The sequence below is a fragment of the Culex quinquefasciatus genome, chromosome 3, assembly GCF_015732765.1.
Source record: "Culex quinquefasciatus strain JHB chromosome 3, VPISU_Cqui_1.0_pri_paternal, whole genome shotgun sequence".
NCBI lineage: Eukaryota > Metazoa > Arthropoda > Insecta > Diptera > Culicidae > Culex > Culex quinquefasciatus.
Genome location: NC_051863.1, coordinates 190,968,629 through 190,993,606, shown reverse-complemented (window position 1 = coordinate 190,993,606; position 24,978 = coordinate 190,968,629). Strand labels below are relative to the sequence as shown.

At 34.7% G+C, this 24,978-nt stretch overlaps 1 protein-coding gene across 2 annotated transcripts in view; it reads left to right on the top strand.

Moving 5' to 3' along the window:
- LOC6040951 (RNA-binding protein Musashi homolog Rbp6) overlaps nucleotides 1–24,978 on the top strand; it is a 1,069,503-nt gene that overhangs the window by 532,175 nt on the left and 512,350 nt on the right. For both annotated transcript variants that reach the window (XM_038262029.1, XM_038262028.1), the window contains exon 6: nucleotides 4,546–4,587. In XM_038262029.1, coding sequence (XP_038117957.1) covers nucleotides 4,546–4,587 — 42 coding nt within the window. The remainder of the gene's footprint in view (nucleotides 1–4,545; nucleotides 4,588–24,978) is intronic.

Below are 24,978 nucleotides of genomic sequence, written 5' to 3'. Positions count from 1 at the left end.
TCATCTGACGTTTGAATTTTGAATACCCATTCCAATCGAAGGCTGAAGAAAACCGAGCGAGGAGCGATGGCAAATAAAGAAGACAAATAAAGAACAAAGGGTGGCCACCAACACCACCAACATACTGGTGCAGCGCCTGTTAGAGTGAGCAAGTGCTGCCAGGAAACTTTCGCTATAAATGCTACTTTTCGTGAGTGTTCGCTTAAAATTTCATCAATTTTGGCAGCACTAAGCAGACCCAAAAGAGCGCTGGAAGAAAAAAAAAGAACTAAGCTGAAAATAGAAAAATGGGAGTTGCCCAATGCACTCGACTGATTAGAATGCATTTTTGAATTATTTTTTTTAAATGCTTGTAAAAGGAATAGCATAACTTTTAATAAAAGTGAAATTAAACAAAAATGTTCACAAAAAGTTGCTCTACTCGTTGGTGTACTTGGTTTGAATTTCAAGGAACAATCCAGATTATCCAGCATCATTTAATCACGACCGCTTATTAGGCTTAAAATGGGCATATTTCCCCTAAGTCGTTTTGGTTGCATTTTTTTTTTATTTTTTCCAAAAAACACAATTTTTTCAAACATTTTAATCATATCTCCGGTACAAGATTTTCCACCATTCTAAACCCTACTGCAAAAGTTGCCATTTTTTGATCCTCTACTTCATGTATACACAACGGAAAAGCTTAAAAAAATGTTTTGAGATTTCAACTATTGGTAATAAAAATGCAAATTTAAAAAAATGGATTTGCTTCGTGTTTCTTTTTTTTAGAAATGTTCAAACTATAACTAGAAACATTGCCGAAGACACTAAATCGATCTGAAAAACAACCTCTTCTGAAGATGCAGATTTCTGAACATGCTAACATATAGGCTAAATAATGGGCAAAGTACCCAAATTGTGACAGGAAAAAGAAGATTCATATTTAAATAAAATACAGAACTTCTAAACTATCATAGAAAAATCTGCAAACAAACATATCGGAAAATGACATTTTTTTAGTAATATGCACTGTTGGTCTCGCTTCCATCCTGGAAATCTTCAACAAATGAAAAAAAGAACCCAAATGGTCATCCTCGGAGCGCAATCACTCTTGTTGAATCGTCCCATGGGACGCAATATTTTTTATTATTCATTTTAATTCCACTCTCCCTCGCAAACGACACAACAACGACAACGAAAACGCTCGTAGAGCACCCCCAAAAGAAGTCTTCTAAAGTTGTTCTAGGACTTCTAGGTAGTTGGCCAGCGTTGAGCGTGAGGGGCGATTCTTTTATTATTTGTGAAATGGTCCCGGCGACGACGACCGGTGAACCCCTTTCTTCAACGCACGTGCCGCAGGACATTCAAGACAACCAGAGAGGAGAAAAAAACAAGTCGGAAATCTTCCAACACTGAACTTATGCACGATTGATGGTGTGTGGCCTTTGTCGAGGCTCGTAAAGCCTTTTGAACCTTTTTGAAAGAGAGAGTCGGAGTGGGTGACGAAAGGGACATGTCGATTGAAATGTCGACACCATTTGGATGCATTTTTAACGCCGTTACACACCCGGATAAAACACCGACTCTTGTTGGGGGAAATTTACAGCGCGTCATTGAGGGTTGGAAAAAAGACCTGCACGAGGACGATTGATTTATGGAGTCATTGTCGACAGGCGGAAACCAAACCTAATCAGATGACTTTCCGGATAACAAAAAGATTCGTAGAGGCTTCCCCTGCTGTGGGAAGTCGTCTAATGATCCGTAAGGACAATGATTCTTAGAAATGTGATTCCATACAAAGCCTAAAAAATAAGACATTGCTAATCACAAAAATATAAATTAAAATTGTTTAGAAAAACAGTCGTAATTAGTGGAGAGACGAGTGCTTGGCGAAGACAGTGAGCAAAAGAGAAACTCTCTCTCTTTTTGTTTCCTTAGAGAGAGTTGCTCTCTTACTCACTGGCTTACCGCGGATTCGTTCCTTTCGTATTTTTCGCTCTGTGAATTTATTTAGATTATTTTTTTAAGTTATTTAAAAATTTTCGTAACTTCAAATGGAACTGCCAATCAGAGTCATTACTGACAATAAAACACAAATCCCCACTCTCTCTCTCTTAACACTCACAGAGAGAGAATGAGACGCGTGTTTTCAATTAATCTATTGGCATTTTCCTCGCCTGGTTGTATTTGTCTTTCACTTGACTTGCTGCAAACAACCCCCCTCTCCTTTTCTTGGCATATGAAAAACACCGACAAAGCACTTTTGGGGCGCCCAACAAAAAAAGGGGTGCAAGATTTGTGTGACTTCGATTTGTGTGTGTGTGTGTGTGTGTGTGTGTTTGAATGGCACTATTGTCACCGAGAGCACAAAAGTACAGACACGAGGGGGTAGTTTCCAGCAGCAGCAAAGAAAGAAAATCAGAAAACAAGTGTGAATTGTCAACCGGCAAAAAGGGTTTTTACTTGCTGGTTCTATTGAGGGGTGATTTGGAGTGTGTTTTATTCGCTTCCAATTGGCTGGATTAGCATAAGAGCAGTTCTCTACGGAATCGGTCTTTTTTCTTTAATTTTAATTTTTGTATTTTTTAATCCGGCTGAAACTTTTTTGGTGCCTTCGGTATGCCCAAAGAAGCCATTTTGCATCATTAGTTTGTCCATATAATTTTCCATACAAATTTGGCAGCTGTCCATACAAAATGATATGTGAAAATTCAAAAATCTGTATCTTTTGAAGGAATTTTTGATCGATTTGGTGTCTTCGGCAAAGTTGTAGGTATGGATATGGACTACACTGAAAAAATTGATACACGGTAAAAAAATTTGGTGATTTTTAATTTAACTTTTGTCACTAAAACTTGATTTGCAAAAAAACACTATTTTAATTTTTTCATTTTTGATATGTTTTAGAGGACATAAAATGCCAACTTTTCAGAAATTTCCAGAATGGGCAAAAATCTTTGACCGAGTTATGATTTTTGAATCAATACAGATTTTAAAAAAATCGAAATATTGGTCGCAAAATTTTTCAACTTCATTTTCGATGTAAAATCGAATTTGCAATCAAAAGTACTTTAGTGAAATTTTGATAAAGTGTACCGTTTTTAAGTTATAGCCATTTTTAAGTAACTTTTTTGAAAATAGTCGCAGTTTTTCATTTTTAAAATAGTGCCCATGTTTGCCCACTTTTGGAAAAAATATTTTTGGAAAGTTGAGAAAATTCTCTATATTTTGCTTTTTCGGACTTTGTTGATACGACCCTTAGTTGCTGAGATATTGCCATGCAAATGTTAAAAAACAGGAAAATTGATGTTTTCTAAGTCTCACCCAAACAACCCACCATTTTCTAATGTCGATATCTCAGCAACTATAGGTCCGATTTTCAATGTTAATATATGAAACATTCGTGAAATTTTCCGATCTTTTCGAAAAAAATACTTTCAAAAATTTTAAATCAAGACTAACATTTCAAATGGGCGTAATATTGAATGTTTGGCCTGTTTGAAATGTTAGTCTTGATTTTGAATTTTTGAAAATATTTTTTTCGAAAAGATCGGAAAATTTCACAAATGTTTCATATATTAACATTGTGAATCGGACCTATAGTTGCTGAGATATCGACATTAGAAAATAGTGGGTTGTTTGGGTGAGACTTAGAAAACATCAATTTTCATGTTTTTAACCTTTGCATGGCAATATCTCAGCAACTAAGGGTCGTATCAACAAAGTCCGAAGAAGCAAAATATAGAGAATTTTCTCAGCTTTTCAAAATATTTTTTCAATAGTGGGCAAACATGGGCACTATTTTAAAAATGAAAACTGCGACTATTTTCAAAAAAGTTACCTAAAAAAGGTTATAACTTGAAAATGGTGCACTTTTTCAAAAATTCACTAAAGTACTTTTTGATTGCAAATTCGATTTTACATCGGAAAATGAAGTTGAAAAATTTTTGCGACCAATATTTCGATTTTTTGAAAAAATCTGTATTGATTCAAAAAATCACAACTCGGTCAAAGATTTTTTGCCCATTCTGGAAATTTCTGAAAAGTTGGCAATTTATGTCCTCTAAAACATATCAAAAAATGAAAAAAATTAAAAATAGTGTTTTTTTGCAAATCAAGTTTTAGTGACAAAAAGTTAAATTAAAAATCACCAAATTTTTTTTTATCGTGTATCAATTTTTTCAGTGTAGTCCATATTCATACCTACAACTTTGCCGAAGACACCAAATCGATCAAAAAATTCCTTCAAAAGATACAGATTTTTGAATTTTCACATATCATTTTTGTATGGACAGCTGCCAAATTTGTATGGAAAATTATATGGACAAACTAATGATGCAAAATGGCTTCTTTGGGCATACCGAAGGCACCAAAAAAGTTTCAGCCGGATTAAAAAATACAAAAAAAATCGAATGACCGAAATCTCAGAGAATTGCTCATAAATAAAACTAGTTCATTTGAATATCGGTTCCGGTTCGTTGAGGGTCTCAAATTTGTTCGATTTACCCCTCCCACCTTCTTTCTCTTCTTTCTTTTTTCTAACTCTCTGCAATCTTTTATTCACAGATCGACCCCAAAGTGGCATTTCCTAGGAGAGCACATCCAAAGGTAAGTGGAATGTTGTGTAACGCTCTTTCTCATTGAATGTGTGTGGGGGTGTGTGTTTTGCAAGTATGTGTGGGGTGGTTGATGGAGTTGCGTAAGATGGAACCAAGTAAGATGACATGCAGTTTTGTCTGTGCTTGTGACGCGCTGTACTGCAAACATATGCAACTCGGGATAAAGTACAGGGTTTTGAGTGGGGTTTTACCTAGATGTTTCGAGATACAGATGGAGTTTACATCATATTGAAACCACATCATTTATTTGAATAAAAAAATCATTAGCAATATGGTAAGCCATTATTAACTATTCAAAAATTCGCTTACACAGAAAAAAATAATGTAAATTTGGAAGCTGTAATTTTGGAAGGTTGAATATTACCTCTTTTATGATGTAATTTTACCGCAATTTAGACTGAAAAAGTGACATTACACCAGAAAAGTGGTAAAATTACACATTTCCAGAGGTAAAATTACACCTTTTTTCTGACATAAAAGATGTACCCCTTCCCAGATGTAATATTACCATGATTTTTTTTCTGTGTAGTTATTATATTAATAATTCAAAAATCACCGATTATTTTTGCTGGATGAAAATGTGAACTTAATACGAATGGAATGGCTTGGAATCATTCTGAGCTTAGAAACGAAGAAGTAGATTTCAACAAGTTCAAAGAAAGTGTTGCAGAACAAGACATTCTAATACTCTCCTTGGCCATGATTTTCTCAATGAGAATGATTTTGAATGGACAAACGGACTACATATTCGGATTTTTTACTGTTTTTCAATGTTTTAAATAGAAAAAAAATAGAAAAACTGTCAATATGATAGTATAAATAGCAAGGTTGTTAACGATAAAATTACGATAGTTCTATCGTTATAAATGGAACGTGTCCCTCAATCTATCAATATCGTTATTCCGATAATTCTATTACAATAATTTTGTCGACAATAACTGACGAAAACCAATAATTATTTTATTTCAAGAATTAACCAAAACCAACCAAATTATGTTGAATTTTTAATCTTTCTGTTAGTAAATATTTTTTAGAAAAATGGTAAGTTTCAAAGCTCAAACACTACAAAAATCACAAAAAAATGTTTTTTAAAGTACTAAAATTTGTATAATTTGCAAAATGGGTATCAAACAATTTGAAATGTTGCATGCATTTTCACTGTTTTATTTTCACAAAATACCGTATTTTTTCTAAAATACTCACATTTTTAGAATTCGCAATATGGGTATCAATCGATTTGAAATTTTGCAAATATTTTAACTGTTTTAGAGTTTTTTTAAATTACTTAATTTTTTTTTCTCGAAAATAATCATTTTTTTATAATTCGCAATACACGATTCAAAATTATAAATGTATTTCAACCGTTTTAGAGATTTTTGAATGAAATACTAAAATTGCCACAAAATACCGTATTTTCTCGACAATAAGAAATTTTAGAATTTGCAATTTTGGTATTCAATGATTTGAAATTTTGCATGTATTTTAAATGTTTTAGAGATTTCGGAATGAAATACAAAAAAAATCACAAAATACTGTATTTTCTCGAACTACTAAAAAACTGTAATTCGCAATATGAGTATCAAACGATTCCAAATTTTGCATGTATTTTAACTGACTAAGAGTTTGATGAATGAAATACTCAAATTTTCACAAAATACCGTATTTTTTCGAAAATTCTCAGGTTTTTAAACAAATCGAAATTTTAAATGAATTTTAACTGTTTTGGATATTTTTGAGTGAAATACTTAAATTATTACAAAATACCTTATTTTCTCAAAAATACTGAAATTTGTATAATTCGCAATATAACTATCAAACGATTCGAAATTTTGTATGCATTTAGACTGTTTCAGCATGTAAAATTTCGAATCGTTTGATTTTCATACTGCGAATTAAAGAAAATTGAGTATTTTCGAGAAAATACGGTATTTTGTGAAATTGTTAGTATTTGCTTTAAAAATCTCTTAAACAGTTTAATTACATGCAATATTTCGAATCATTTGATACCCATATAGCGAATTGAGCATTTTCGAGGAAATGCGATATCACGTGTATGTTTTTTTCTGAAAATGCTTTTGAATAGTTTTATGTTAAAATTTAGTTATGGAAATTATTACAATTATTAAAACTTCTTAAAACTACTGGTAATAATTTATTTTATGCTAGGTAATGCTGAAAAGTTGCATGTGATTTAGCGATGTTTTTGAAATGATCTTAAAGCTTTAGGAAAGAAAATTTAACTGATTACCACTTATTTTGTAAAAAAAAACTGAATATTTAAACGAGCTCACTAGGGTAAAAAGTGATATGGAACCTTCCAATTTTGAGCAAAATTGATCATGGTTTTGGAGTCACTTTTGAGCTAATAATTTTGTATGGGAACCATCCATAAACCACGTGGACACTTTTTAGGGAATCTCAAATCCCCCCCCCCCTTCGTGGACAATTGTCCATACAAAAAAAATCTTTTTTGTATGGAGCGTCGACAATCGCCATACCCCCCCCCCCAAAAGTGTCCACGTGGTTTATGGATGGTCCCATGGGAAAAATCGCCAAAATGTTAGCTTGAATATTTTTTTCCGGTAAAAATCATCATTTTAATTTTTTGCAACTTTTTTCTTGTTCATAAAACATCATCCTCATCAACATCACCTGCCAACCCTTTTCTCCCAAAACTCTCGGAACAAAATCATCCTGCCAATAACATCGCCCGGCACGATGCATTTCCCAAAAGTTTTCGTTTTTTTCCAGCAGGGTTACAAAAACTGTCACTTTTTTCTCCTGCTTCCTGAACCACCTGAACCCCGTCAAAACTTTTCCGGTGCCACCGTGTGCGTGTTAATTAATTTGTCAATCTTTATCAACTTTGCTAATGCTTCCCGTTCTGAAGTGTGGGGGAAAAACGCGGATATATATATTTTTTTTTTAGTGTAATTGAAATAGATGATGCACGTTTCGTGACACGTTTGGTCAGCCCTTTTTTTCGGGGGAAAAAGTTTGCGTGTTTCAAGTTTATGTGCTCTCTCCCTCCCAGCCCCCGGCCTGATTATGATTGATGAACGAGTTTGAAGAGTGGCTAATTTAGTTTGGAGGACCTGGATTATTAATTTCTATTTACTGAACGTTTAGAAAATTGAGCGTTGCTGGTGCCACCGAGCTGAGGTTAGGGCAATTCAGCCAAAAATGTGCTATTCAGTGGGCTGAAACTTGCTTCAAAGAGCAAACTTTTTCCGCCATAGCTCTTCCTGCGGGATGTTAAAAGTGTCATCATCGGATTAATCAATCAACTCGGGTGGCCCCGTCAAGAGGAGAGACCTGCCAAGATGGGAGACATAGATCTTCACATGGGAGTCAAGTGAAGCGTTTCATTGAAATCAAAAGCATGGAAAATTATTAATCAATTTCCCCCCCTAAGAGTCACGTCCCAAAACCTCAAACATGCATGGACGAGCGCCCTAGTCGACGACAGGTTCAAGATTTTTTTTTTTTCGAAAGACCTGCTGTTTGTGACATGAAGAATCTGCCGTGGAGAGGTTCACCGAGGCCGGTTTTCGCTCTCTCTGTGTGTGTTGATCCAGCAGCAACAAAATTCGATGGGAAATGGTTAATAAATTGCTGCCAATAACCGTAACCAATAAGACAAGTGGACGACCAAGGGGAAGTTAGAAGGGAGGATCCTGTCCTTGGGTTATCATAGCCAAAAGAATCCTTGATCCCCCGAAAGTCTCTTCTGGCTAAGATTCGCCGCCCAGGAACATATGAGGCGAAAACAATTGGAATACGATATTTTGATGATATGTTATCATCGTTTTTCAATTTGCCTCCCCCCTCCCCCCCTTCCCTTTCACGCCGGAAGAATGATGGCTTCCTCCCGGAGCAGAGGCCTATTCTGCTGGCCTTAAGTGGACCACCGCCACAACAGAGCAGACCAGAGCTAGGAAGGTCTTCTCCTTCTGTTGTCAGTCGTCGTTCTGCTTATCATCGAAAGGAGAAAAGATTTCCAGGTGAGTGGCTTTCCATTCTTGGGGCCACCCACCGGGTCTGTTGTCATTAGTTTATGGGTTGTGTGGGGTTAAGGGACGGGTTCGGTTTGTGGGTTTTGGCCTGTAAGGGCCTTCTCTTCCTTCGGAAGAACTCGAGAGCAGTTTTGCTTATTAGAGTTGAAAGGTGAGCAAATGTTGGGGTTTCGAGATGAGCCTTGTAAGCTGGACAAGGACAGTTGTTTGATGAGTTTGAAAATGGAAGTGATTGTTTGAAATATTGTTTGACACTTTTATAATATTTGATTCTTTTATTGTTTTCCATCAACACATCAAAATGAAACCATTTTGAAAAAAGCGTTTTAAACATTTTTTAAATACATATTCAACCAAGTGTTATCCTCCAGCTGATGATTTTGTTTTTAATGTGATAGATTGAAAGCAAATTTAAAATTGATTTTTTTTATTTCACATAAATCAAGAAATGTAACAAAAACTAGTGACTGTTAAATCTTAACATTATATAACTATAAAACTATAAATCTATACAACTTAAATTTGCTTGCTCAAATCCTGTGCAATTTATGGTTATAACTTAAACGCCAATTTCAATATATTAGCAAAGCAGTTAAATATATAAGGAAGTTTTTTTTCTGCTTTTGCTTAGTGGACTTGAATGTATGGATATTTTTTCATCTAATTAATTGTATTTGGATTAACTTGTAGCTGTGAGGATCTCCAAAACTCTGCATTCTGTCATTAGTTAAGCAAATTGTTTTTTAATTAGTACAATATAAAAACATAAAATGAATTGAATTGAATTGTAAAAATAAGATCCCTTTCAGATAAATTAAACACCGCAGAGGGTGGAACTCAAACGAACTTTCATTTGCTGCGCTCGTACACAGACCGAATTACTTCAACGGACACTTTATTGGGATCTAATTACTACAAACTACATGCAACATACATGGATCAGATCGGTGCATTTTCGCGCCATCGATCGCAGTAAGCTGGGAGGGTTAATTTGGTGAGAGTGGGACCACAGAGAAAATAAAAATTAGAGAGAAAGAGCGACTTCAGAACTGCCACCTAAACAGGCGAGAATTAGTACTGCGTGGGGTAGCACCATTAGTCTAGTCATCTTCGTACCTCTACCAATTCTTTACTAAGTCTGCCAAGTTTATCTACATTATAGTTTTGTAGATTGGTTGGGTAATTATTTCATGTCATGTTAATTTTTTTCAAATCATGGATTTTTTTTAAATTAAGAGGCAAGAAAATTTTGTTTTCACATGATTGAAATTCTTATTGAAATAAGTTTTCTATTAAAAATTCGTTGTTCAACGTAAATTTACATATTTTTATCTAAAGAAGGATTCTGAGTATTTTTTTAAAAAGATTTTGTATTTTATGAACACAGACTGAATAAGACCCATGACCGAAGATTTTTTTTCTACAAATTTACAAATTTAATTTTATTTATTCTTAAGGTCAAATTCTAACTACATGTATTTAAATATGTTTCAGGGAGTTAAAAAAATACAAATTATGTTAACGAAGATACTGATTGAACAGATATGATTTTCTTAATTTGTTGAAAACGATTTGATTTTTTTAAATTGTTTTTCGAAGCTTAAACAAATTTACGCATCTTTATGAAATGCACCTTTTTCAAGAGCTATGGATTTTTTTTACAACAAAATCAAGTTTCAACAAAGAAATTCGGACCAATAGTTTCAAAGAAATGCTCAGTAGTAAAATGTCAATTCATTGGAAATCAATTGGATATTTGATAATTTGTAATATCAATACACGGATAGAAAACCTGTGATCAAACCAGGTAGTTATCGAATTTGTAAACACTGAAAATGTTTAAATAATAAAAATTACAACACTGCTCCGAAATCGAAAATAATATTGACGATATTGGGTATCTCAGTGTATCCAAGTACGATAACATACAATTATTAAAATTACTTTCAGAATTTCCAGGCTTTACCTCAGCAACTATTTGTCCGATTTTCAAGTCCAACAATAAAAATTGTAGAGATTATTCTTAACCATTCGATTTTTTTTTTACAAAAATGTACATAAAATTTTCATACTTTCGAATGACGCTATTCCTTAAATAACCATATTTTTCAATAGTACTTTTAATCGAAAAAATTTATGATACTTTTTTTGATTTTATAGTTTGGTGTACATACTGAAATTATCCTATCAACAAAAAAAAAATAATTATTTTGTTAATCTTCATCATTTCAAAAAAATCCGTGCTTTGCCATGCCCAAAGATGCCTTTTTTGGGCCTCAAAAAAATAGATGAGTTTGTATTTTAAAACCTTTATTTTGCTATTAAAGTCAATAAAAAGTAAGAATTTTTTAAGAACACATTTTTTTAACAGAGCAATTCCAGCTCAAATCAGGATTTTTTCTGGTACTTTTGTGCCCGACCCTCTCCGATTTCAATGAAACTTTGTAGACATGTTATCCTATGCCTGTATAAGCCATTTTGAGTATATGGAGCCAATAGTACTCGAAAATAACATTTGAGAAGGGCGTAAGGTATTTAAATATTTTTGTATTTTGTAATTTAAAAATTACTGTATCTCGAAGCCGTTGCGTCGTATCAAAAAGTGGTCAAAGACAAACTTGTAGGAAATTGGACGGGCTTTCTGAAAAAAATACACTGAAACAAAAATACACGCCACATCTATGAGATTTTTTGATTTTTAAGTCTAAAACTTAAATTCAAAGGTGATGCTCGATTTTTTTTTCGTTCCAAATTTTTGAGGAAACAGCCTAAAATGTTACCAAAAGACTGACGAAAAATGCAGGATGGTATGTCCCCCCCTAGAAAAATACAAAAATCATTTACTAAAACTGTTTTTTTTTTTAAATGTGGTCTAAACGTCAAAATTTTTAAAAATCAATAGTGGGAATCGATTCTCCAGACAATTTTACATAAAAGTCTCAATAATGACCATTGTCCTATGTCCAATCCTTGGGAAGATACAGCGGTTTTAAAAATAAGAATGTTGAAAAAACGGATTTTTTGGTGGTTTTTGGAAATTTCTTTATGACAGACTTGGTTTTTCAGTCTCGTAAATAATTTTACCGGAAAGCTTGACCAATTTCCCATAAGTTTGTCCCCTTCAAAGCCGGCCCAAAAATTAATAAGGCAAGGTAAACATTTCAAAAAACTTAAAATTTTGATGCAATTCGAATCAACTGAAAACAATTGGAGATGTATTTTCCTGCGTTTTGCATGTTTGGGTCGTTTACAAATATTTTGATTTTTTTTATGAAATTCCAATGTACAGTACAGCAAGTTCCTTTTATAAAAATTTCAAAAACACTGGACTGAAGTAAAATGCGTTTACTTTTTTTTTCATTCAAATGACCTGTAATTTAAATTATTTTTTAATATTTTTTTTTTATTTTTAAGATACATTGAACATGTTTGCAAATGTCAATTTAAATACTTCAGATTGCTCAATTGTTACTGATGTGCAGATATTTATGAGAATAGATACAAGTTAGATGGGGAATTGATTGAATTTCTAACTATTTAATGTTAAATTTTTATTTTTTTCGTAAAAATAACTCATTTTATGTTTCTGACCAGAATCCAAATTACCTATGAATTTTGCAAAAAAAAACCATCGTTATGTTGATTATCTTTTCAGACATCAATTTAAAAAAATCAAATTAAAAATGGAGTTCAAAACAACTATTGTGATTTAAAAAAAATAATTCAACGAAACTGTTTTTTAAGCTATACAAATTATCAGTTTATCAAATTTCTTTTCTTTTTTTCCCTACACACAGCTAGTAAAACTTCCCCCTTAACCAGTTTCCTAATTACGACAGCTCATTTGTCATATAAATAATCAAGTGCCACGAGCTGAGCGTCTTTGTGTCCGGCGTGGTCCCTGCGCGGGGAATGACAGATCGCATAACTTATTAAAATCTCATTACCAACAATAATCTGAATACTACTTTGGGCTGTGATCGCATAAAGGTCTTATTTGCAGAATCAACTTGTTAAAGAGCATCAATTCTACAATCAGATGAGTCTTTTATGCGAATATTTCAGCTAATAGTGAGTGTTGTGTTTCGCCAAAGTGGACTTCCTCGGCGGACTTTGTCCGTTGTTTATTCGCTGGTTGGCCAGAAGTTGTTGGCTTCCACGAATCGATTCGTCTGTTGTGCCAGACTGCAGAACCGACCGAAATAAGAATAGTAATATAAATGCAATTAATCATGCTGAAATAAGTAAGCTGGACCCTTTGGCTGGAGGAGCTCGCGATATCAAATAAGGTTTGCTCTCGTGGAAAGTTGAACATAAGCTGAAGTTTGGATATTTCCAGGATTCAAGTGGTCCAACCGCCAACAGTGAGTTGACGGAACGTGATACTGCCAGCACCCAAATCATAATTTCACGTTGAAATATTTATGTCTCTATCGTTGCAACCTCCACGTAACACAAAGTTCTTCCCTTCGAGTCGCTACATTGATGTACGGGGTCTGGCCCAACCTGCTGCACACGACGGTTACATTGATTGCTCCATTTTCCAGCACCGATCTCACACGTGGCCGGGGCCCCAGAATTTGCCCAAATCTAATTCCATCATGTCAGCTCGCCGCCGGAGTTGTCCTGGAGAACGCTCGTATTCCGGGGGCTCAGAAGCATGTTACTTGTACAAACTGTCTGTTATTGGACAAATTATGTGCCACTTTGGGGAGTTTTGGGGAGGGGGGGTGAAGAGAGCGAGTGGGGATGGTTCAGATAGAGATGGAGCGCCAGGCCAGGTGACAAGTACAAATGCCTCAAGTCCTGCCACCTTCACTTGGGCACAACACCAGACTTCTCCACACTCCTGTTTGATCCTGGACGGCTGGCAATCGAGCTGATGTCGTAGGGATGTGTCAGTTTTACATTCATTTTAATACAAGCAGAGTTGGCAGGTTTGTGCCGAGTGGGGTCAGGGGTTCTATGACTTTGAAAAAGTGACTTAATCATCCTTAATATGGTAGCGGTTGAAAAGATTTGTGTTCAATCGTCAATCCAACTCAAAAATATTCACAAATTCCAAATTGACCACCCCTGCCCTGATTTGGATGGCGGTTGAGGAGGCTCAAGTGTTGGCCATGTTTTGAAATTCTCTATCTCTCTGTCCTGCTGTGGCACATTTTCCCCCCGCCGCCACTGACGTCAGGGAAAACCGGGGAGACAAGATTTACCGTTGTCTGCCCGTGTGCTAAAGTGTGGCCTCGCTACAACAACAACAACTACAATAATAACAGCAACTAAGTACAACAACAGCATCCGGATTCCAAAAGGGAAGGGGGGGAAGGGGTAGCCCTCTGACATGACAGAAGTGATTTTCGGCACTGGTACACACGTTTCAGGCCGGAGAATTTCCACCTTTGAACATATTTTTGTCCCTTCGAAAAATCAGGAGGAAGAGGCGGGGAGACATTGGTCCAGTTGTGCTGATTTCGATTTAAAATCGGTTGTCCTTGGACGGAACGATCTGGTTTTTCGTTTTCGAGAGAGGGGACGTAGAACACGGTAGTGCGGTTTTGCTGGTCCACTTCCGGTGGACAATTGTGCATCGGATCGGATTTGGGGTCGGTCCAACTGTGCTGTTCATTCTGTGGAGTTGGTTACGATATGCAGTTTGCGTGAATTGTTCTGTAACCAGCACTCTTGATGAGGAGCTGCTGATTCAGAGTGGACAATTTGAAGTTTATTGTGAGTGAGCGAATGTTATTTCGCAATTTTCAGGAAAGTTATTTATAGTTTTCCTTGGAAGTTTCAACGATAACGTTGTCCACTTATCCACACTCCAATCAGCTTTTCTTGCTATCTTCCATAAATGCCTTGAAGTGAAAGTTATGCCAACGATGGCTTGGTCAGCTCCTCGAGCGGAACTAATTCTAACTATCCACAAAGCATAACATATATAACCTTCCCCTCGGGGAAATTCCCAGGTCCAACTAAGACGAATGATTATGAGAAAATTGCTAATAAATTATCATATTATTTATCAATAATTCCTGGATGTATGAAGGAGGCCAGCAGATCATCCTTCATAAGAAGAAGAAACAAAGGAAAACTTTGTCTCCAGAAGCAAGCATGGACTTGGATCCTTGGATGATGAGAAGGAAGGATTATCCTGCCACTAATAACATCCTAGAGCGATACAGTATGAAAAATGGTAAACAGAGTTTGAAGAGGATATGATTAGGAATGATATCAATATTTCAATCAAAGAAGAATTTGCCACATTTTTGCTAATATTTAAAAAAAGTGTTGTCTTTGTAGTTTCCTCTCTTAGACTTTAATGAGATTTTTCGAATTTTTCGAATTTCCTCCTCAATTGAACAAGCTTTGCACCCAAATTTCCACAACTCCCAGTGCGCTAACCAAATACCGATTCTTCCAATTGATTCGCACAAACATCGAATCAATTTGCTCGCCTCTGAGATTACCCACACGTGACTCTTTCCATTCCTCAGTGTACGGTTCGTGTAGCCTTTTGGGGAAAATATTATTGCAACCTTGGAACACTCCAGCCCAGAACATGCTTCCTCGATCCCCCTCCCAATAACTCGGAGAGCGAGAGGCAGAAACATATTTCAGTTTATGATTTATCTAACCAGCAAAAAAACCCAAATTTATCTCAATCATGCTCGTTTAGTTTTACCAACCTTCGCTGGTTTTCCCCCCTCATCCATTGATCTACTCCAGAGCCTTCGATTGAACTCCTCTGGGTCCTATCTATGGGCTCCCCCTGTGTGTGTGTGTATGATTCAGGAAATATCTCAGACTCACCCCGAAACCAGAGCTCTTACGGAAGGGGTGCCAGTATGTAATAACTACCCTGACTTCCCCGGGCTTCCACTTTGCTTCTCCCATGAAACATATCGAAACGCATATTCATTGAATTAGATAAATTTATTCATACTTGAAAACATTCGGTTCCAGCAGCACTCTCGGGGCTGGGGTTGCTTCGGCGGAAGATTCCAAACCCGCATACCCACCACACCACTGCTGGGAAGTTTCCGATGAATCCTGAGAACGCTGCTGGGAAGAGTGCGCAGCGATGATTTATGGTATTAGGATCAGGTTACACTCCGCTCTGGAAGCAACTATTCTTCCACAGTTCGAAAAATCCTTGCTTTTTGCACAATATTGACACACACACACTCGCATGGCATGCCTCACATACGTAACAATATCCTTTTTGCACCCCCGTCCCCCATTCAGCACAAGTCCTTGAACAGTTCCGCCCCTGCCCAGGATGCCAAATTCCGACCGCAAGATGTTTCCCTCGGCTGCTGGTAGTGGATCCTACTACACAGGGAATGATGTGTAATTTGGCAAGAAAAATTGCAAAATCTCCCGAGTGCCAGCTTCCTTTCGCTTTTTTTTCCTCTCGACTCCCCCAATACGAATTGTGGTTAGGCGAAAAACTAGGGTGAAGTGTGTTTTTCCGCAAAATGTGATAGTAATGCAGGGCTGTTTTTTGTCTTCCCCTCTGATTTCTAGGATTTGTGATGAGGTGAGCAAAATGTTTGATGGTTGTTGGTTAAGATCTGACGAACACAGGTTTGTCGAGGAATTAAAAGTTGTTCAATCATGAACAGAAAGTTTCATAAAAAACAACAAGTTAAGAAGAGATGAAATAAAACACTCAAAATATAAACTGAACAACTCAAGCTCAAAAAACAAATCTCAATTCTCAATTTTAAATTCACAATTCATAATTCTCAATTCTCAATTCTCAATTCTCAATTCTCAATTCTCAATTCTCAATTCTCAATTCTCAATTCTCAATTCTCAATTCTCAATTCTCAATTCTCAATTCTCAATTCTCAATTCTCAATTCTCAATTCTCAATTCTCAATTCTCAATTCTCAATTCTCAATTCTCAATTCTCAATTTTCAATTCTCAATTCTCAATTCAACAAAAATTTCCAATTCTCAATTCTCAATTCTCAATTCTCAATTCTTAATTCTCAATTCCCAATTCTCAATTCTAAATTCTCAATTCTCAATTCTTAATTCTCAATTCTCAATTTTCAATTCTCAATTCTCAATTCTCAATTGAATTGTCAAAATCATCAAAATTGTAAAAATTGTCAAAATCGACAAAATTGACAAAATTGACAAAATTGACAAAATTGACAAAATTGACAAAATTGACAAAATTTACAAAATTGACAAAATTGACAAAATTGACAAAAATTGACAAAATTGACAAAATTGACAAAATTGACAAAACTGACAAAATTGACAAAATTGACAAAATTGACAAAATTGACAAAATTGACAAAATTGACAAAATTGACAAAATTGACAAAATTGACAAAATTGACAAAATTGACAAAATTGACAAAATTGACAAAATTGACAAAATTGACAAAATTGACAAAATTGACAAAATTGACAAAATTGACAAAATTGACAAAATTGACAAAATTGACAAAATTGACAAAATTGACAAAATTGACAAAATTGACAAAATTGACAAAATTGACAAAATTGACAAAATTGACAAAATTGACAAAATTGACAAAATTGACAAAATTGACAAAATTGACAAAATTGACAAAATTGACAAAATTGACAAAATTGACAAAATTAAAAAAAATGTAAAAAAATGTAAAAAAATTGTGAAGTTTTGAAGATTTGAAGATTTGAAGATTTGAAGATTTGAAGATTTGAAGATTTGAAGATTTGAAGATTTGAAGATTTGAAGATTTGAAGATTTGAAGATTTGAAGATTTGAAGATTTGAAGATTTGAAGATATGAAGATTTGAAGATTTAAAGATTTAAAGATTTGAAGATTTGAAGATTTGAAGATTTGAAGATTTGAAGATTTGAAGATTTGAAGATTTGAAGATTTGAAGATTTGAAGATTTGAAGATTTGAAGATTTGAAGATTTGAAGATTTGAAGATTTGAAGATTTGAAGATTTGAAGATTTGAAGATTTGAAGATTTGAAGATTTGAAGATTTGAAGATTTGAAGATTTGAAGATTTGAAGATTTGAAGATTTGAAGATTTGAAGATTTGAAGATTTGAAGATTTGAAGATTTGAAGATATGAAGATTTGAAGATTTAAAGATTTGAAGATTTGAAGATTTGAAGATTTGAAGATTTGAAGATTTGAAGATTTGAAGATTTGAAGATTTGAAGATTTGAAGATTTGAAGATTTGAAGATTTGAAGATTTGAAGATTTGAAGATTTGAAGATTTGAAGATTTGAAGATTTGAAGATTTGAAGATTTGAAGATTTGAAGATTTGAAGATTTGAAGATTTGAAGATTTGAAGATTTGAAGATTTGAAGATTTGAAGATTTGATGATTTGAAGATTTGAAGATTTGAAGATTTCTATTGGAGAAGTTCAACCCCAAAGACGACCAACTCCTCACGTCAGATCCTGTTTGCTCATCGCAGCTCAACCTCATCAAGACGATTTTCTACTCCTTTGAAGAGGTTGTAAAAGCACACTGTTGAAAAACTGTTTTCCGATATTTTCTTTCAAACAATAATCAACTCCAATTATTTTTCGCTGTGCTTTCCCGGAAAAGAAGTCCAAAAGAAAACGTTCATCTTGACGGCAAGCTTACAAGGATTAAAATGCGTGTAAAATTCTCATTTCCTCCATCGGCTTTTCCCCCTCCCTTCGTCACGGGTTCCGGTTCGGTGGAAATTTTTCCCGTTTTTTTCCTCCCCCCAATCTGAGGGTGCAAGCCAAACATGCGGGATCACATCATTGGCTGTGATTGATCTCCAGGCAAAGCTTGATGAAATGAACTGAAGACGACGTCGATGGCGCTGGAAAAAAGGGTTGAGGGAAAATTGTCGGGAAATATTTTCACATCAAAATTTGTCGATTAAATTAAACGATTCATTAAAGCAAAGCGCGCGTGCTGATTCGGTCGTAAAAAGAGCGGGTTTGTTCTGAGAAGAAGTGGAAGAAAAAAGTTGCGGAAAAGGGTTTGAGTTGAATTTCACCCCCATCTTTCACTGTAACTTTGTCAGCCAATGTAGAGAACGGTAGTAAAATCTTTCGAGCGCAATAAAGGAAATCATAGGAGAAAACGACGACGAGTGAAAAGTTTCATGAGTTTGGATGTCTTGGCTGGCGATAAAATTTTGGGTGAGTTTTAGAGATTTGTTGGGCTGTCCAGGTAGATTTGATAATTTCTACAGCTGGACAAGATTGACCTGCAAGCTGTGATGAGGTTATAAATATTGCTTGAGATAATTAAACGAGTCAATTTTGTGTTCAATAATTTTATATCTGAAGAACAACTTTATTCAATTATTAAATTATTACTGCAAAGAATACGAATTATTGCCAACAAAATAAATCATTTCAACCTCCACCGAAAACAACCAATAACTTTTATTGGAAGCAATCATATTAAAATGGGTTCAGACAATCTTGATTGCTGGAAGCACCTTTCAGTCAAATATTCCAGGAAACCTGTGGCAATCGTAAATTATCATCACACACAAACACATTCGTTTCACACACATGTGTTACTGATTTCGACTATCTATCAGAAATTTGGACCTCTCTTGTTTGATTCAACCATTTATACCGTACATTGAGAGAAGGTTGGAACCTCGAACTTAAAAAATAGTAACTCTTTACTCTTTACTCTTTACTCTTTACTCTTTACTCTTTACTCTTTACTCTTTACTCTTTACTCTTTACTCTTTACTCTTTACTCTTTACTCTTTACTCTTTACTCTTTACTCTTTACTATTTACTCTTTACTCTTTACTCTTTACTCTTTACTCTTTACTCTTTACTACTTTTCTCTGCAGTAATTTTTTGCTTATCAAATTGAAATCTCCTCTGGTGTACGGTCCATTCATCACGCACTTCACCAGCCGGTGGCACATCCTCCCACTCGAATGTATCCTCTTCTTCCCCCCCACCACCCAAAAATAGTGGCGAACAAATTCACACACAAATAAGGCAAAAGCGGACTGGCTTTCTGGGGTGCTGTTGAAGCAATTATTATTCATCTTTATTGCATCACGTACTTTTAATAAAAACAATTGGAACACACACCGGGCTCTGGGCTCTGGCGAAAGTGGAATAAAAAATAACAAAAAAAGGAAAAAGAAAAAGCACACTCGCACGCGGCTCAGCATAAATATGTTTGGGGCAACATTTGCTGCGTTATTTATTTGGATGAACGGCGTGCTTTTCTAAGTTAAGGCAAAGGCTTCTGAGAAATCGTGGGGTAGTGGGGAAAACGTTAAGCGACTATAATTCATTTTTCTTTTTTTTTTGTGTGTCTTTTTCGAAGAAAATTTTGGAACGTCCGAGCTGACAAATGGTGGGACATTAGATGGAGCTATCAGGCGAAAATGAGTTTGTTAACTTGATGTTTTGATATTTGTAAGGTAACTATAAAAAGTTCCAGCACCAGCAAAAGTTCATTCAGGTGTAAACTACCAAATTCATGGGAAAAAATCATGAAAAACTACCTGCAAAATCTGCCAATCGACGTGTCCGATTCTGTAATTGCATTTCAATCAAATTATCGAAGCATCCCCCAAAAAACCTGGCAACAATAAATTCACCAAAGAACACATCATGCAAGTGCATCCTCCCTGCTCAGTTGCATCACTGCTTCCAACTGGTGCTGGAAAAGGCTCGATCACAAATCAATCAGCTTTCCTTTCGGGTCCACATCTTGATTCCGTGCGGCGGGCGAAGCGAAGAAAACATATTCGAAGCGTTTTCCGGCAAGGACGACGACGGCGACGGATGTTGTTCCGGGCCGTCGACCGGTGCCGAGACTCGGTGGCTCCTCCTTCTTTCGTTCGAAGGGTTTGACACTGATGAAAATGGGTTGGGAACTTTTTAACACGATTTTTCGTAAGGAATTTTTTTAATTTTATCAAAAATTCTATTGAAAGATTTGTATTTTGAAGAAAGTTCAATACATAATCTTTTTAAATTCGTGATATATCTCAATCAAATCTCAAACATACTTTTATCTGATCTTTTTTATAAAACTAACATTATTTTCCAGAATATTTTTTCAATTGAAATAAAAACGGATTGGAAAATTGGCTTATTATTTTGGTTTTGATTTTTGTTTACTTCGCATTTTCTTAAAATTCATTAAATGAATAAAAGTCCGATGTAAATATTTGTCAAAGTTTGTGTTTTTCAGCTTTGGTCGAGGTCTAGGGTGGAGGCAAAAAACTTAAAAATAAAAAATAAAAACTGAACATTGAACATTCGAATGAAAAAAAAGTTAAACATTTAATTTTACACCACAATCATAAGCTATCCAAAAATGTAATATTTGATTTAGTTTTTTTTAACTGTAAACCTGAAATTCACTCAAATTCTTTTTGGGGAACTATATATGCTAACTTCAACTGGTAGCAATAATTGCGTTAAAAAAATTAGGATAATTATTTTTTTATGTCTTGATGATCTCTTTCTGATTGAGGACAAGCATAAAATCTAAACATCGTACACAAATTTTGAGAATGTAAATTGATTGCAAGCAGGGATGCACAAAAACTTTGATTAAATTTTGTAAAGCTGTAGGAAAAAACATTTTGAACTCTCATTTTTTAGAAAAAAATATATCTCAAACAAATACAAATTAATTTCAAATTATCTCGTCCCTCCCTCCACCATGAACTGTGGATTTTTTTAACATAAAAACGCTACATTTTATAAATTTAAAATTTTTGAATCACAGATCGGAAAAGACTTGAATTAGACAGAAAACTATAATTTCAAAAAGCCATTGATATTTTCAAATTTTTGGCAGCAGTTCAAATGTAACAAAGAATTAAAGCATTTTGTGAACCTTTTTGCTAAAATTTTTCGAGAATTAGACCTTTAATTTGAATATATTTTCATCTTAATTTCAACTTATTTTCTTCTTTTTTCTTCCTTTGTTTTTATTTTATATATCTTAGGCGTCATCCATAAAGTATGTCACGCAAAAATCGGCCAAAATTAACCCCCCCCCCCCTCCCCCCTATGTCACACTTTGTCACACAAGGTTGAACCCCCCCTCAAAAAATACGTCACATTTTGACAGACCCCCCTTGTTTTTGATGGGGTTTTTTTGTAGTTTTGTTATCTTTAAACTCTCATAATTTTGGTATTTTTGGCAATTTTTATATGAAGAAATAAGTTAAATTATTCTAATTATTCATTTTTTATAATAATCATTGCGATATACAAAAAGCAGTTTTATATCTTATAAAAATAAGAAGACCTGGTATATTCAAGTATTAAAAAAAAAAAATAAAAAATAAAAAAAAAGGTCCGGGTACTTAGCCGAATGGTTAAGCGATCTGCCTTTCAAGCAGACGATCAGGGATCGAATCCCGCCCGGTCACCTCGCCACCGATTTTTCGGTGGCAATTTGAACCCCCTGCTCCCTCTGGGAGCATCAGATACACGGTAATTAATTACCACACACACACATGCCGCTCCCCCCACTACAACAACTAGCGGTGGGTGAGTGGGGAATGGACGGGAAGATGACCAACCAACCACACCGCAACGCGTGAAGGAAGGAAGGAAGACTCTTCCAACAAGACCCCCAGGAGATCATCAACATCCATCAAGACGAAAAACAATAGATCTTTGATCTATAAATAGACGCACGGCTCCGTGATGGCAAGGCCGATTGAGCCAGTTAGGGTATAGGTTAAGATAGAGGACAAAGAATAAAAAAAAAAAAAAAGTATTAAAAAATCATGAAAACTGTTTTTCACAGCTTTGTATCAAATAAGTTCACCATTTATAGCAGTTTTCTTATGAAGACCCTACTTTCAAAGCATTTATTTTTATCAAGCAAGAATTTGCAAAATATTGGAGTTCCAGCTGAAAAAAAAAATGACTATATAATAAATTATAATGTGATACCGCCATCAGGGGTGAAATTGGGTCTGGGGGAGAGTTTGGTTCATACAAAAATGCAAAAAATTGTAAAACCCAATATCACCCCTGATGACGGTACTTATATATAGGGGAAATATGCCCATTTTAATCACTCTAAGCCGTTCGACCAATTCTCATCACTTTTGCCGTTTTCGGCTATTAAATCAACATTTTCAGATTTATCAACAATGGAGAGTTGCTTGCTCACTTTTGTTTGAGCTATTTATTACTTTGGAACAGTCAAAAACACTTTATGAAAGCTGTAATTCATGATCAAAGTGCTGATAGGCCGATAATAGAAATAGGCTGAGAAAGGGTATAGTTCCCCTAATAGTAAGCAAACAATTTTAGAAAAGAGGATTTAATTTAATTGTGTACATTTATGTAATGCAATATTATGCAATCATAAAAAAAAACCTAGCATGACGTCACAATCTCGCAAACCCCCCCTCCCCCCTTCATCACATTTCTTCACACCTTCGGTAACCCCCCCTCACCCCCTAGGAGCGTACGTACTTTATAGATGACGCCTTATTCTTGTTTTTTAGATATATTTCTATTCTTTCGAGAACCTTTTGTATTTTGATATAAGAATAACCGAAACTTTTAAGTATTTTTTCTGAATATCAACTGTGTTTAACTAATCCCGATCATTTAATCTATTTTTTCAATTTTATTTTTCACAAATTTTGTTTAATTTGTTGATTTCGAACCGTTGAAAACTCTTTTTTCTTAATTTGTAATTTTCAGGATGATTTTTGTCGACCTTTTTTTTCTTGAAAAAGTTATAATGTGCGTCTTGCATATGATTATAGGTCATTTTCAAAACAAACTCTAGAAAAAGCCTTTTAATAACATATAAAAAATCTCAGACTTTGCTTAACAATGTTACATATTAAGAGCAATGTATTTTACACCTTAACTTCTGTTTGTGTAATATCTTATATGAATCAGGCCTGAAAATGTTAATGCAAATTTTAATTCAATTCGAAAAAAATATCATAACCAAAATCCTAAATAATTCTTATTAAAATGCAATCTATGCTTGTCTGATGTTTATATCATATAGTCAGAATCAACCTGTTAAAAACATATTTTTCCAAGCAATAAAGTTAAAAAAGATCTCGAAATAATAGCTTGAAGTCTAGTTAATGCTTAAGGTTTTATCTATAATCAGCTAAAGGAATCTTTTGATGTGTTATAAATTTCCTTAACTATTTTTATGCATTTCATAATCTTTCAAATAAAGTTTTTTTTAAATCAGTTTATCGCTTCCACGCGAAAAAAAAATCAATTGAAAATTGTAATCAATTAAAAATAAATCGTGATTCAGAACGATAATCATTTTAATATGCATTGATATGAAATATAACAAGAATCTTCAAAGTAACAAATACTAGCTTAAACTATTTCAGTCTCTGGTAAGATTTCCATTTTTGCAAAAAAATTAAATTTCTGAAAAAAATCTTACTTTTACGGCAAAACCAATACATTTTTTTGCTGAACTACAAAAAAATACTAATTTATAAATGCGGATTTTGGGAAAGTGAATTTTCATGGACATTTTTTTATCGGGATTATTTTTTGTTGTTGGTACCTATTTTCTAAATAGTCCTCATCAAAACCTACAATTTTACTAAAGACACCAAATCGATTAGAGAACTCCTTCAAAAAATTTTTGTTTTGTGAACTAATGATACAAAACGGTTTACCATTTTTGGAACTCGAGGAGAATTGGTCAGTTGTGTTTTCGTTGGTCTCTGTTCTTGGGTAAATTTGAAAAGCTGTGTTGTGACCAATTTACTTAAATTATTTAGATTTTCTGTTATTTTTGGTTTGAAAATACATAGAGTTTCAAAGTGCTCAACCAGCTCAATTTAAACCAGTTTATTGACTCCTTCATTTGACAGAACAATCAATTTACTTTACTTCAGTTTTTCTAGATATTTTTTTCAATTATTTTAAAGTTGTTTTTATTAGATATTTAACATTAAATTTTTTTACGGTGTTACATTTGAACAACAGAAAGAGATGGTCGTTTTCTCAGAAAGCGTGTGCTACCGGTATGTAATATATCAAAAACGAGATCGCCGTGATTGATTTATTAACTTTGGTTTTCGGTAAACAATAATAACTACATCGAAAGTGGCTGGCGATACACAGGAGCCTTGAGCAATAGTCAGGGCTAAACTCAGCCTCGCCAAAACGAACCCGATTGCTGAGTCACATCACTACAGTCAGTCCAGCCCTGCTTCCGGAAGCAAACGGAAGGTGTTTTACGAAAACATCCCGGCCCTCACAATTCCTTCCTGTTGGCTATTCAGCTCAAAACAACAAAACAGACCGTCCGATAGTGGGCAGAATCGAGCTGAGGCAACAAAAAAAAAAAAAGGCAGGCAGCTTCTTTTGGAAAAGTGGAGAATGGCATCA